Source organism: Nerophis lumbriciformis, linkage group LG33 (assembly GCF_033978685.3).
Source record: "Nerophis lumbriciformis linkage group LG33, RoL_Nlum_v2.1, whole genome shotgun sequence".
Lineage (NCBI taxonomy): Eukaryota > Metazoa > Chordata > Actinopteri > Syngnathiformes > Syngnathidae > Nerophis > Nerophis lumbriciformis.
Genome location: NC_084580.2, coordinates 24,396,568 through 24,410,706, shown reverse-complemented (window position 1 = coordinate 24,410,706; position 14,139 = coordinate 24,396,568). Strand labels below are relative to the sequence as shown.

The following is a 14,139-nucleotide window of genomic DNA, read 5'->3' as shown; positions in this document are numbered from 1 at the left end:
AATCATAAATATATATATTTTTTTACTTTCAACGCCTAAATCTCTAGATCAACTTCAGATATATCCGTCGATTTAAAGTTTTTATTGTTATTATTTAAATTGTTTGTTTGTTTGTTTGCTTTATGCTAATTTTGTCAAATGAACTCACGAAATATGGAATATTTTCACCAAAAAATATTTAAAAGTGTAATATTTGATGTAAATTAATTGAAGCATTAAATATGTAAATAATTCATAACAACATTGATTTTGATTCATTATTATTTTTTTAAGCAATGAGTTAAAAATAACACTAAAATCCTCAGGGACTCAAAAGGGTCCCACTCATAAAATTGTAAAACAATAAGTCATTAATTATTATTATTTTAAATTTTTAAATTTCAACGCCTGAATCTCAACATCAACTTCGGATCTTCCGGCAATTACAAGTTTTTTGGGGGTATTTTATGTTTTTGTTTGTTTAATGCTCTTTAGTCATGGAAAACTTTGTTGTTTTATGACAAACACACAAAATATGCAATGTTTTCCCCCAACAATTATTTTAAAGTGTAATATTTGATATGAAGTAATTGGAGCTTTAAATATGTCACATGTATTTTCATTCATTATTATTTTTTGAGCAATGACAGTTTAAAAAAGACAAATACAAACACTCAAACTCTCAGGGACCCAAAAAGGTCCCAATTATAAATGTGCTAAAAAAAATCATAAATATATATATTTTTTTACTTTCAACGCCTAAATCTCTAGATCAACTTCAGATCTATCCGTCCATTTAAAGTTTGTATTGTTATTATTTAAATTGTTTGTTTGTTTGTTTGCTTTATGCTAATTTTGTCAAATGAACTCACAAAATATGCAATATTTTCACCTAAAAATATTTAAAAGTGTAATATTTGATGTGAATTAATTGAAGCATTAAATATGTCAATAATTCATAACAACATTGATTTTGATTCATTATTATTTTTTAAGCAAAGACAGTTAAAAATAACACTGAAGGGTCCCACTCAAAAAATTGTAAAAAAAATAAGTCATTAATTATTATTATTTTTACATTTTTAAATTTCAACGCCTGAATCTCAACATCAACTTCGGATCTTCCGGCAATTACAAGTTTTTTTTGGGGTATATTACGTTTTTGTTTGTTTAATGCTCTTTAGTCATGGAAAACTTAGTTTTTTTATGACAAACACACAAAATATACAAAGTTTTCCCCCAACAATTATTTTAAAGTGTAATATTTGATATGAAGTAATTGGAGCTTTAAATATGTCACATTTATTTTCATTCATTATTATTTTTTGAGCAATGACAGTTTAAAAAAGACAAATACAAACACTCAAACTCTCAGGGACCCAAAAAGGTCCCAATTATAAATGTGCTAAAAAAAAAAATCATAAATATACATATTTTTTTACTTTCAACGCCTAAATCTCTAGATCAACTTCAGATCTATCCGTCCATTTAAAGTTTGTATTGTTATTATTTAAATTGTTTGTTTGTTTGTTTGCTTTATGCTAATTTTGTCAAATGAACTCACAAAATATGCAATAGTTTCACCTAAAAATATTTAAAAGTGTAATATTTGATGTGAATTAATTGAAGCATTAAATATGTCAATAATTCATAACAACATTGATTTTGATTCATTATTATTTTTTAAGCAAAGACAGTTAAAAATAACACTGAAGGGTCCCACTCATAAAATTGTAAAAAAATAAGTCATTCATTATTATTATTTTTACATTTTTAAATTTCAACGCCTGAATCTCAACATCAACTTCGGATCTTCCGGCAATTACAAGTTTTTTTTGGGGTATATTACGTTTTTGTTTGTTTAATGCTCTTTAGTCATGGAAAACTTTGTTGTTTTATGACAAACACACAAAATATGCAATGTTTTCCCCCAACAATTATTTTAAAGTGTAATATTTGATATGAAGTAATTGGAGCTTTAAATATGTCACATTTATTTTCATTCATTATTATTTTTTGAGCAATGACAGTTTAAAAAAGACAAATACAAACACTCAAACTCTCAGGGACCCAAAAAGGTCCCAATTATAAATGTGCTAAAAAAAAAATCATAAATATACATATTTTTTTACTTTCAACGCCTAAATCTCTAGATCAACTTCAGATCTATCCGTCCATTTAAAGTTTGTATTGTTATTATTTAAATTGTTTGTTTGTTTGTTTGCTTTATGCTAATTTTGTCAAATGAACTCACAAAATATGCAATAGTTTCACCTAAAAATATTTAAAAGTGTAATATTTGATGTGAATTAATTGAAGCATTAAATATGTCAATAATTCATAACATTGATTTTGATTCTTTTTTTTTTTTTTTTAAGCAATGAGTTAAAAATAACACTAAAATCCTCAGGGACTCAAAAGGGTCCCACTCATAAAATTGTAAAACAATAAGTCATTAATTATTATTATTTTAAATTTTTTAAATTTCAACGCCTGAATCTCGACATCAACTTCGGATCTTCCGGCAATTACAAGTTTTTTGGGGGTATTTTATGTTTTTGTTTGTTTAATGCTCTTTAGTCATGGAAAACTTTGTTGTTTTTATGACAAACACACAAAATATGCAATGTTTTCCCCGACCAATTATTTTAAAGTGTAATATTTGATATGAAGTAATTGGAGCCTTAAATATGTCACATTTATTTTCATTCATTATTATTTTTTGAGCAATGACAGTTTAAAAAAGACAAATACAAACACTCAAACTCTCAGGGACCCAAAAAGGTCCCAATTATAAATGTGCTAAAAAAAATCATAAATATATATATTTTTACTTTCAACGCCTAAATCTCTAGATCAACTTCAGATATATCCGTCGATTTAAAGTTTTTATTGTTATTATTTAAATTGTTTGTTTGTTTGTTTGTTTGCTTTATGCTAATTTTGTCAAATGAACTCACGAAATATGCAATAGTTTCACCTAAAAATATTTAAAAGTGTAATATTTGATGTAAATTAATTGAAGCATTAAATATGTAAATAATTCATAACAACATTGATTTTGATTCATTATTATTTTTTAAGCAAAGACAGTTAAAAATAACACTGAAGGGTCCCACTCATAAAATTGTAAAAAAATAAGTAATTAATTATTATTATTTTTACATTTTTAAATTTCAACGCCTGAATCTCAACATCAACTTCGGATCTTCCGGCAATTACAAGTTTTTTTGGGGGTATATTACGTTTTTGTTTGTTTAATGCTCTTTAGTCATGGAAAACTTAGTTTTTTTATGACAAACACACAAAATATGCAATGTTTTCCCCCAACAATTATTTTAAAGTGTAATGTTTGATATGAAGTAATTGGAGCTTTAAATATGTCACATTTATTTTCATTCATTATTATTTTTTGAGCAATGACAGTTTAAAAAAGACAAATACAAACACTCAAACTCTCAGGGACCCAAAAAGGTCCCAATTATAAATGTGCTAAAAAAAAATCATAAATATATATATTTTTTTACTTTCAACGCCTAAATCTCTAGATCAACTTCAGATATATCCGTCGATTTAAAGTTTTTATTGTTATTATTTAAATTGTTTGTTTGTTTGTTTGCTTTATGCTAATTTTGTCAAATGAACTCACGAAATATGGAATATTTTCACCTAAAAATATTTAAAAGTGTAATATTTGATGTAAATTAATTGAAGCATTAAATATGTCAATAATTCATAACAACATTGATTTTGATTCATTATTTTTTTTTTAAGCAATGAGTTAAAAATAACACTAAAATCCTCAGGGACTCAAAAGGGTCCCACTCATAAAATTGTAAAACAATAAGCCATTAATTATTATTATTTTAAATTTTTAAATTTCAACGCCTGAATCTCAACATCAACTTCGGATCTTCCGGCAATTACAAGTTTTTTGGGGGTATTTTATGTTTTTGTTTGTTTAATGCTCTTTAGTCATGGAAAACTTAGTTTTTTTATGACAAACACACAAAATATGCAATGTTTTCCCCCAACAATTATTTTAAAGTGTAATATTTGATATGAAGTAATTGGAGCTTTAAATATGTCACATGTATTTTCATTCATTATTATTTTTTGAGCAATGACAGTTTAAAAAAGACAAATACAAACACTCAAACTCTCAGGGACCCAAAAAGGTCCCAATTATAAATGTGCTAAAAAAAAAAATCATAAATATATATATTTTTTTACTTTCAACGCCTAAATCTCTAGATCAACTTCAGATCTATCCGTCCATTTAAAGTTTGTATTGTTATTATTTAAATTGTTTGTTTGTTTGTTTGCTTTATGCTAATTTTGTCAAATGAACTCACGAAATATGCAATATTTTCACCTAAAAATATTTAAAAGTGTAATATTTGATGTAAATTAATTGAAGCATTAAATATGTAAATAATTCATAACAACATTGATTTTGATTCATTATTATTTTTTTAAGCAATGAGTTAAAAATAACACTAAAATCCTCAGGGACTCAAAAGGGTCCCACTCATAAAATTGTAAAACAATAAGTCATTAATTATTATTATTTTAAATTTTTAAATTTCAACGCCTGAATCTCAACATCAACTTCGGATCTTCCGACAATTACAAGTTTTTTGGGGGTATTTTATGTTTTTGTTTGTTTAATGCTCTTTAGTCATGGAAAACTTAGTTTTTTTATGACAAACACACAAAATATGCAATGTTTTCCCCCAACAATTATTTTAAAGTGTAATATTTGATATGAAGTAATTGGAGCTTTAAATATGTCACATTTATTTTCATTCATTATTATTTTTTGAGCAATGACAGTTTAAAAAAGACAAATACAAACACTCAAACTCTCAGGGACCCAAAAAGGTCCCAATTATAAATGTGCTAAAAAAAAATCATAAATATATATATTTTTTTACTTTCAACGCCTAAATCTCTAGATCAACTTCAGATATATCCGTCGATTTAAAGTTTGTATTGCTATTATTTTAATTTTTGTTCGTTTGTTTACTTTATGCTAGTTTTGTCAAATGAACTTTTGTTTTTTTATGACAAACTCACAAAATATGCCATATTTTCACCTAAAAATATTTCAAAGTGTAAAATTTGATGTGAATTAATTAAAGCATTACATTTGTCAATAATTCATAACATTGATTTTGATTCATTATTATTTTTTGAGCAATGATAGTTAAAAAAAACCCCACTAAAATCCTCAGGGATCCAAAAATTACTTATTTTTAACACTTTTGTGAGTGGGACCCTTTTGGGTCCCTGAGGATTTTAGTGTTCATTTTTAACTGTCATCGCTCAAAAAATTATAATGACTCAAAGTCAATGTTGTTATGAATTATTGACATATTTAAGGCTCCTATTACTTCATATGAAATGTTACACTTTGAAATACATTTTGGGGAAAACATTGCATATTTTGTGTGTTTGTCATAAAAGTTTTCTATGACTAAAGAGCATTAAACAAACAAAAACATAAAATAACAATAAAAACTTATATATAATTTGTCAGAAGATCTGAAGTTGAAAGTAAAACAAATAATAATTAATTAATTAATTATTTTTAACACTTTTGTGAGTGGGACCCTTTTGGGTCCCCTGAGGATTTTAGTGTTTTTTTTCAACTGTCATTGCTCAAAAAATAATAATGAATCAAAATCAATGTTGTTATGAATTATTGACCTACTTAATGCTTCAATTAATTCACATCAAATATTACACTTTGAAATATTTTTAGGTGAGAATATTGCATATTTTGCGAGTTTGTCATAAAAAAACAAAAGTTTATTTGACAAAATTAGCATAAAGCAAACAAATGAACAAAAAATTTAAATAATAACAATAAAAACTTTAAATCGATGGATAGATTTATTTATTTATAAGTGGGACCTTTTTAGGTCCCTAGGAGTTAGAGTGTTTGTATTTTTCTTTTTTTTAAACTGTCATTGCTCAAAAAATAATAATGAATGAAAATAAATGTGACATATTTAATGCTTCAAATAATTCACATCAAATATTACACTTTTAAATATTTTTAGGTGAAATTATTGCATATTTTGTGAGTTAATTTGACAAAATGAGCATACAGCAAACAAACGAACAAAAAAATAATAATAATAACAATTAAAACTTTAAATGGACGGATATATCTGAAGTTGATCTAGAGATGTAGGCGTTGAAAGTAAAAAAATATATATATGATTTTTTTAGCACATTTATAAGTGGGACCTTTTTGGGTCCCTAAGAGTTAGAGTGTTTGTATTTTTCTTTTTTTTAAACTGTCATTTCTCAAAAAATAATAATGAATGAAAATAAATGTGACATATTTAAGGCTCCAATTACTTCATATCAAATATTACACTTTAAAATAATTGTTCGGGGAAAACATTACATGTTTTGTGTGTTTGTCATAAAAAAACTAAGTTTTCCATGACTAAAGAGCATTAAACAAACAAAAACGTAAAATACCAGAAAAAAACCGTGTAATTGCCGGAAGATCCGAAGTTGATGTTGAGATTCAGGCGTTGAAAAAAAAAAAAAATGTAAATAATAATAATTAATGACTTATTTTTAACAATTTTATGAGTGGGACCCTTTTGGGTCCCTAAGGATTTTAGTATTTTCTTTAAACTGTCATTGCTCAAAAAATAATAATAAATCATAATCAATGTTGTTATGATTTTTTGACATATTTAATGCTTCAAATAATTCACATCAAATATTACACTTTTAAATATTTTTAGGTGAAATTATTGAATATTTTGTGAGTTCATTTGACAAAATTAGCATAAAGCAAAAAAATGAACAAAAAATAAAAAATAATAACAATAACAACTTTAAATGGACAGATGTATCTGAAGTTGATCTAGAGATTTAGGCGTTGAAAGTAAAAAAATATATATATTTATGATTTTTTTTAGCACATTTATAAGTGGGACCTTTTTGGGTCCCTAGGAGTTAGAGTGTTTGTATTTTTCTTTTTTTTAAACTGTCATTTCTCAAAAAATAATAATGAATGAAAATAAATGTGACATATTTAAGGCTCCAATTACTTCATATCAAATATTACACTTTAAAATAATTGTTCGGGGAAAACGTTGCATATTTTGTGTGTTTGTCATAAAAAAACTAAGTTTTCCATGACTATCAATCAATCAATCAATGTTTATTTATATAGCCCTAAATCACAAGTGTCTCAAAGGGCTGCACAAGCCACAACGACATCCTCGGTACAAAGCCCACATAAGGGCAAGGAAAAACTCACCCCAGTGGGACGTCGATGTGCATGACTATGAGAAACCTTGGAGAGGACCGCAAAAAGAGCATTAAACAAACAAAAACGTAAAATACCAAAAAAAAATTGTAATTGCCGTAAGATCCGAAGTTGATGTCGAGACATAAAAATATAATAATAATAATAATAATTAATGACTTATTTTTAACAATTTTATGAGTGGGACCCTTTTGGGTCCTGAGGATTTTAGTGGGTTTTTTTTAACTGTCATTGCTCAAAAATAATAATGAATCAAAATCAATGTTATGAATTATTGACATATTTAATGCTCCAATTACTTCACATCGAATATTACATTTTCAGCATTTTAGGGGCTGGGGAAGAAATATTATTTAAAAAAAGAACAAAAAAACTCAAGATTTAAGTGTTGACAAACATTTTTTTACGACTGAGACTCATCTCGGTCCAGACTTAAGGGGAGCCCCAAAGGTACAAAAAAATCTAAACAATTCTAAATGAAAAATACAAATTGGCCCCCGCATGCTCTGGTTCTTCAGTGTGCGGCCCTCAGGTGTGGACCCCTCCGTCCTATCCAGTCATTGCACGAAAAAGATGGACGGTACCTGTTGGGGACATCTCAGGGACCATGGCGCCGTGCGGTCCGTCTGAAAACCGAGGCTCGTTGTCGTTGATGTCCTGCACTTTGATGATGAACTCCGACTCGGGTTCCAGGGGAAGACCAGTGCTGACATCCACAGCTCGGGCTCGGAGCATGTAGTGGGACTTTTCCTCCCTGCAACACATCGAAAGCTCACTTCCTTCAAGTAAAACGGAAAGATGGGAAGGTCGAGTATTTCAGTCGTGGGGGTCTGGAGTGGACTCCAGCGCCCTTGATTAAAAGTTCATCCATCCATCCATCCATCTTCTTCCGCTTATCCGAGGTCGGGTCGCGGGGGCAGCAGCCTAAGCAGGGAAGCCCAGACTTCCCTCTCCCCAGCTGCTTCGTCCAGCTCTTCCTGTGGGACCCCGAGGCGTTCCCAGGCCAGCCGGGAGACATAGTCTTCCCAACGTGTCCTGGGTCTTCCCCGCGGCCTCCTACCGGTCAAACGTGCCCTAAACACCTCCCTAGGGAGGCGCTCGGGTGGCATCCTGACCAGATGCCCGAACCACTTCATCTGGCTCCTCTCGATGTGGAGGAGCAGCGGCTTTACTTTGAGTTCCCCCCGGATGGCAGCGCTTCTCACCCTATCTCTAAGGGAGAGCCCCGCCACCCGGCGGAGGAAACTCATTTCGGCCGCTTGTACCCGTGATCTTGTCCTTTTGGTCATAACCCAAAGCTCATGACCATAGGTGAGGATGGGAACGTAGATCGACCGGTAAATTGAGAGCTTTGCCTTCCGGCTCAGCTCCTTCTTCACCACAACGGATCGATACAGCGTCCGCATTACTGAAGACGCCGCACCGATCCGCCTGTCGATCTCACGATCCACTCTTCCCTCACTCGTGAACAAGACTCCGAGGTACTTGAACTCCTCCACTTGGGGCAAGATCTCCTCCCCAACCCGGAGATGGCACTCCACCCTTTTCCGGGCGAGAACCATGGACTCGGACTTGGAGGTGCTGATTCTCATCCCAGTCGCTTCACACTCGGCTGATTGGAGCTGTGGCCGCAAGGTAGTTGGTGCTTGTCGTGGCGGTAATCCTAGAACCCGTTGGTGGACACCGGCGGTGAGGGATGCCATCAAGCTGAAGGAGTCCTATCGGGTTCTTTTGGCTCATAGGACTCCTGAGGCAGCGGACAGGTACCGATAGGCCAAGCGGTGTGCGGCTTCAGCGGTCGCAGAGGCAAAAACTCGGACATGGGAGGAGTTCGGGGAAGCCATGGAAAACGACTTCCGGACGGCTTCGAAGCAATTCTGGACCACCATCCGCCGCCTCAGGAAGGGGAAGCAGTGCACTATCAACACCGTGTATGGCGAGGATGGTGTTCTGCTGACCTCGACTGCGGATGTTGTGGATCGGTGGAGGTAATACTTCGAAGACCTCCTCAATCTCACCAACACGTCTTCCTATGGGGAAGCAGTGCCTGGGGAGTCTGTGGTGGGCTCTCCTATTTCTGGGGATGAGGTTGCTGAGGTAGTTAAAAAGCTCCTCAGTGGCAAGGCCCCAGGGGTAGATGAGACCCGCCCGGAGTTCCTTAAGGCTCTGGATGCTGTGGGGCTGTCTTGGTTGACAAGACTCTGCAGCATCGCGTGGACATCGTGGGCGGTACCTCTAGATTGGCAGACCGGGGTGGTGGTTCCTCTCTTTAAGAAGGGGAACCGGAGGGTGTGTTCCAACTATCGTGGGATCACACTCCTCAGCCTTCCCGGTAAGGTCTATTCAGGTGTACTGGAGAGGAGGCTACGCCGGATAGTCGAACCTTCGATTCAGGAGGAACAGTGTGGTTTTCGTCCTGGTCGTGGAACTGTGGACCAGCTCTATACTCTCGGCAGGGTCCTTGAGGGTGCATGGGAGTTTGCCCAACCAGTCTACATGTGTGTTTGATAAACATTAATTGTCTTTGATAATAAAATCTCATTAATCTCTGATTAGTGGTTTGGAGAGTTTTAAATACCTGTGTCCATTGTTCGCTTACACGTCTTTCAGGTTAGGGTCTACTGTTTTGGGTTTCTTGTTAGCTGTATGCTAATGTTACCAACTGTCTGGGTTGCAAGACAATTATTCAAGTTGTTTTTTTGTTTGCGCTAGTAATTCCACTTCCCGATATCGATACTTTGTGCAAATATTCACGTCTCTTGAAAAGTTGAAAGTTGTGCATTTTCAAATAACGACATAGTGCAACCCAGGTATTGTAACATGGCACCGTTGGGTTTTACGTGAATGGGGGGGATTCGGTCCGTGCCAAAAAAAAGTACCGGATTCTGTACCCTAATGACTGTACTGTAGATACTCACGACTGCAGTATTACTACTCACCTGTCAAGCCTCGTCACAGCATGGATGTCTCCGGTCATTTCATCGATGGTGAAGATAGAGCCGACTCCTTCTCCGGAAAGCGTGTACTTAACTGCACCGTCACCGTAGTCCGAGTCTGTGTGGAGCTAAAGAAACAAAATGCCGGTATGGCGAGGCACGATTAGTGATACGGATAGGAACAATTCTTAGGATTAGAACTTTAAAGATACACTACAACAACGACAACATAGAGCTCACTTCCAAGTAGGGATGTCTTAGAATAGTCCGCGATTCGATTCAGAGGAGTTTCATGCGACATTGAACCTCCTTCTAATCCGGTTTTCTAAGTACACCCATCAATCGGTCTGTCTAGAGTCGTGTATAGAGAGAGTTTGACCAACTCCGTGTCAGAGTTGGTCTTAAACATGGCGCCCTGTGGTCACATGAGGGGCTTTTGACCAATCATTTAAGAGATTCTCTGGCCATACTCTCTGTGATTGGTCAAAAGCCCCTCACGTGACTACAAGGCGCCATGTTTGGGACCAGCCCTGAAACCGAGTGGTCCATACTCTCTGAGTCTGTCCCGTGCACCTCCAACCCTGTCTGGTTTGGATCTGCACCCAAGCTGTACACAAACTGCAGAGGACAATCAGGAGTCCAGAAAAGATGTTTGGTGCAAGTAGGGATGTCTTGGATTCAGAGGAGTCTAGTTCGACTATCAAACATTCAGTCGAATCAAGATTGAACCCTCTTCTCACAAGAAGGTTTGAAGGTACTCTGTCGTTATATTTCCCTACCCTAACCCTAATCCTGTTTTCTTAGTACCTCCGTCATTCAGTCTGTCCAGAGACCTGTATATAGAGAGTTTGACCAACTCTGTGTCCGAGTTGGTCCTCAACATGGCGCCCCGTAGTCACATGAGGGGCTTTTGGCCATACTCTCTCTGATTGGTCGAAAGCCCCTCACATGACTACAAGGCCCCATGTTTGGGACCAACTCTGAAATCGAGTGGTCCATACTGTCCATATACATGCCTTCAAGTCTGTCCCGTGCACCTCCAACCCTGTCTGGTTTGGATCTGCACCCAAGCTGTACACAAACTGCAGAGGACAATCAGGAGTGCAGAAAAGATGTTCGGTGCAAGTAGGGATGTCTTGGATTCAGAGGAGTCTAGTTCGACTATCAAACATTCAGTCGAATCAAGATTGAACCCTCTTCTCACAAAATGGTTTGAAGGTACTCTGTCGTTATATTTCCCTACCCTAACCCTAATCCTGTTTTCTTAGTACCTCCGTCATTCAGTTTGTCCAGAGACCTGCATATAGAGAGTTTGACCAACTCTGTGTCCGAGTTGGTCCTCAACATGGCGCCCTGTAGTCACATGAGGGGCTTTTGGCCATACTCTCTCTGATTGGTCGAAAGCCCCTCATGTGACTACAAGGCGCCATGCTTGGGACAAACTCTGAAACCGAGTGGTCCATACTCTCCTCATACATGCCTCCGAGTCTGTCCCGTGCACCTCCAACCATGTCTGGTTTGGATCTGCACCCAAGCTGTACACAAACTGCAGAGGACAATCAGGAGTGCAGAAAAGATGTTCGGTGCAAGTAGGGATGTCTTGGATTCAGAGGAGTCTAGTTCGACTATCAAACATTCAGTCGAATCAAGATTGAACCCTCTTCTCACAAAAAGGTTTGTAGGTACTCTGTCGTTATATTTCCCTACCCTAACCCTAATCCTGTTTTCTTAGTACCTCCGTCATTCAGTCTGTCCAGAGACCTGCATATAGAGAGTTTGACCAACTCTGTGTCCGAGTTGGTCCTCAACATGGCGCACTGTAGTCACATGAGGGGCTTTTGGCAATACTCTCTCTGATTGGTCGAAAGCCCCTCATGTGACTACAAGGCGCCATGTTTGGGACCAACCCTGAAACCGAGTGGTCCATACTCTCCGAGTCTGTCCCGTGCCCCTCCAACCCTGTCTGGTTTGGATCTGCACCTAAGCTGTACACAAACTGCAGAGGACAATCAGGAGTGCAGAAAAGATGTTCGGTGCAAGTAGGGATGTCTTGGATTCAGAGAAGTCTAGTTCGACTATCAAACATTCAGTCGAATCAAGATTGAACCCTCTTCTCACAAAAAGGTTTGAAGGTACTCTGTCGTTATATTTCCCTACCCTAACCCTAATCCTGTTTTCTTAGTACCTCCGTCATTCAGTCTGTCCAGAGACCTGTATATAGAGAGTTTGACCAACTCTGTGTCCGAGTTGGTCCTCAACATGGCGCCCCGTAGTCACATGAGGGGCTTTTGGCCATACTCTCTCTGATTGGTCGAAAGCCCCTCATGTGACTACAAGGCCCCATGCTTGGGACAAACTCTGAGACTGAGTGGTCCATACTCTCCTCATACATGCCTCTGAGTCTGTCCCGTGCACCTCCAACCCTGTCTGGTTTGGATCTGCACCCAAGCGGGACAGACACAGACTGCAGAGGACAATCAGGACTGCAGAAAAGATCATTGGTGCAATTAGGGATGTCTTGGATTCAGAGGAGTCTAATTCGACTATCAAACTTGCAGTCAAGTCAACATGGAAACCCCCTTCTCTTAGTACGTTCATCATACAGTCGGTCCAGAGCCGTCTATTGAGAGAGTACAGACAACTCGGTTTCACAATTGCTCTCAAACATTGAACACCCTTCCCACAAAAGCGTTAGACCCGAATCTGGTTTTCCGAGTACCTCCATCATTTAGTCTGACTTGTGCACCTACATCACTGTCTGGTTTGGATCTTTAACCAAGCTGGAAAGACGAGGACTGCAACTGACAATCAGGACTGCAAAAAAGATTGTCAGTGAACGTAGGGATGTCTTAGAATAGTCAACGATTCGATTCAGAGGAGTCTAATTCGACTATCAAACACTCAGTCGAATCAACATGGAAACCCCTTCTCACAGTAGCGTTTGAAGGTACTCTGTCGCTAGTTTTCTTAGTACCTTCGTCATTCAGTCTGTCCAGAGCAGTCTATAGAGAGTATGGACAACTCGGTTTCAGAGTTGCTCCCAAAAGGGTTAGAAGGTACTCTGCCGTTTTTTTCTCATACCCTAACTTAAATACGGTTTTCCAAGTACCTCCATCATTTAGTCTGATCTGTGCACATCCATCACTATCTGGTTTGGATCTGCAACCAAGCTGGACAGACAAGGACTGCAACTGACAACCAGGACTGCAAAAAAAATCGTTGGGGCAGTTAGGGATGTCTTAGAATAGTCGACGATTCGATTCTGAGGAGTCTAGTTCGACTATCAAACACTCAGTCAAATCAAGATTGAAGGTACTCTGTCGTTATTTTTCCCTACCCTAAACCTCATCTGGTTTTCTAAGAACCTTCATCATTCAGTCTGTCCAGAGTCGTATATAGAGAGAGTATGGACAACTCAGTTTCAGAGTTGGCCCTGAACATGACGGCCATACTTTCTCTGATTGGTCGAAAGCCCCTCACGTGATTATCAAGCGTGCAGTCGAATCAACATTAAAAACCCCTTCTCACAGTAGGGTTAGAAGGTACTCTGTCGCCAGTTTCCTTGGTACTCTCATCATTCGGTCTGTACAGAACAGTCTATAGAGAGAGTACGGACAACTCAGTTTCAGAGTTGTCTCACTAAAGGGTTAGAAGGTACTCTGTCGTTATTTTTCTCAACCCTAACCCTAATCAGGTTTTCTTAGTACCTTCATCATTCAGTCTGTCCAGAGCCTTGTATAGAGTTTCAGAGTTGGTTTTGACCAATTATTTCAAAGATTGTCCGGTCATACTCTCTCGGATTGGTCGAAAGCCCCATGTTTGGGTCAATACTCTCTCTATACACAGCTTTGAGTCTGTCCTGTGCACCTCCATCCATGTCTGGTTTGGATCTGCACCCAAGCTGGTCATTAACAGACTGCA

The 14,139-nt window shown here is 36.5% G+C and overlaps 1 protein-coding gene across 2 annotated transcripts in view; it reads right to left on the bottom strand.

Annotated features, from left to right (window-relative positions):
* LOC133575668 (cadherin-12-like) overlaps positions 1 to 14,139 on the bottom strand; it is a 70,360-nt gene that overhangs the window by 48,632 nt on the left and 7,589 nt on the right. For both annotated transcript variants that reach the window (XM_061928376.1, XM_061928375.1), the window contains exons 3-4: positions 10,222 to 10,346; positions 7,867 to 8,036 (exon numbers count right to left, since the gene is read on the bottom strand). In XM_061928376.1, the coding sequence (XP_061784360.1) occupies positions 7,867 to 8,036; positions 10,222 to 10,346 (295 nt within the window). The remainder of the gene's footprint in view (positions 1 to 7,866; positions 8,037 to 10,221; positions 10,347 to 14,139) is intronic.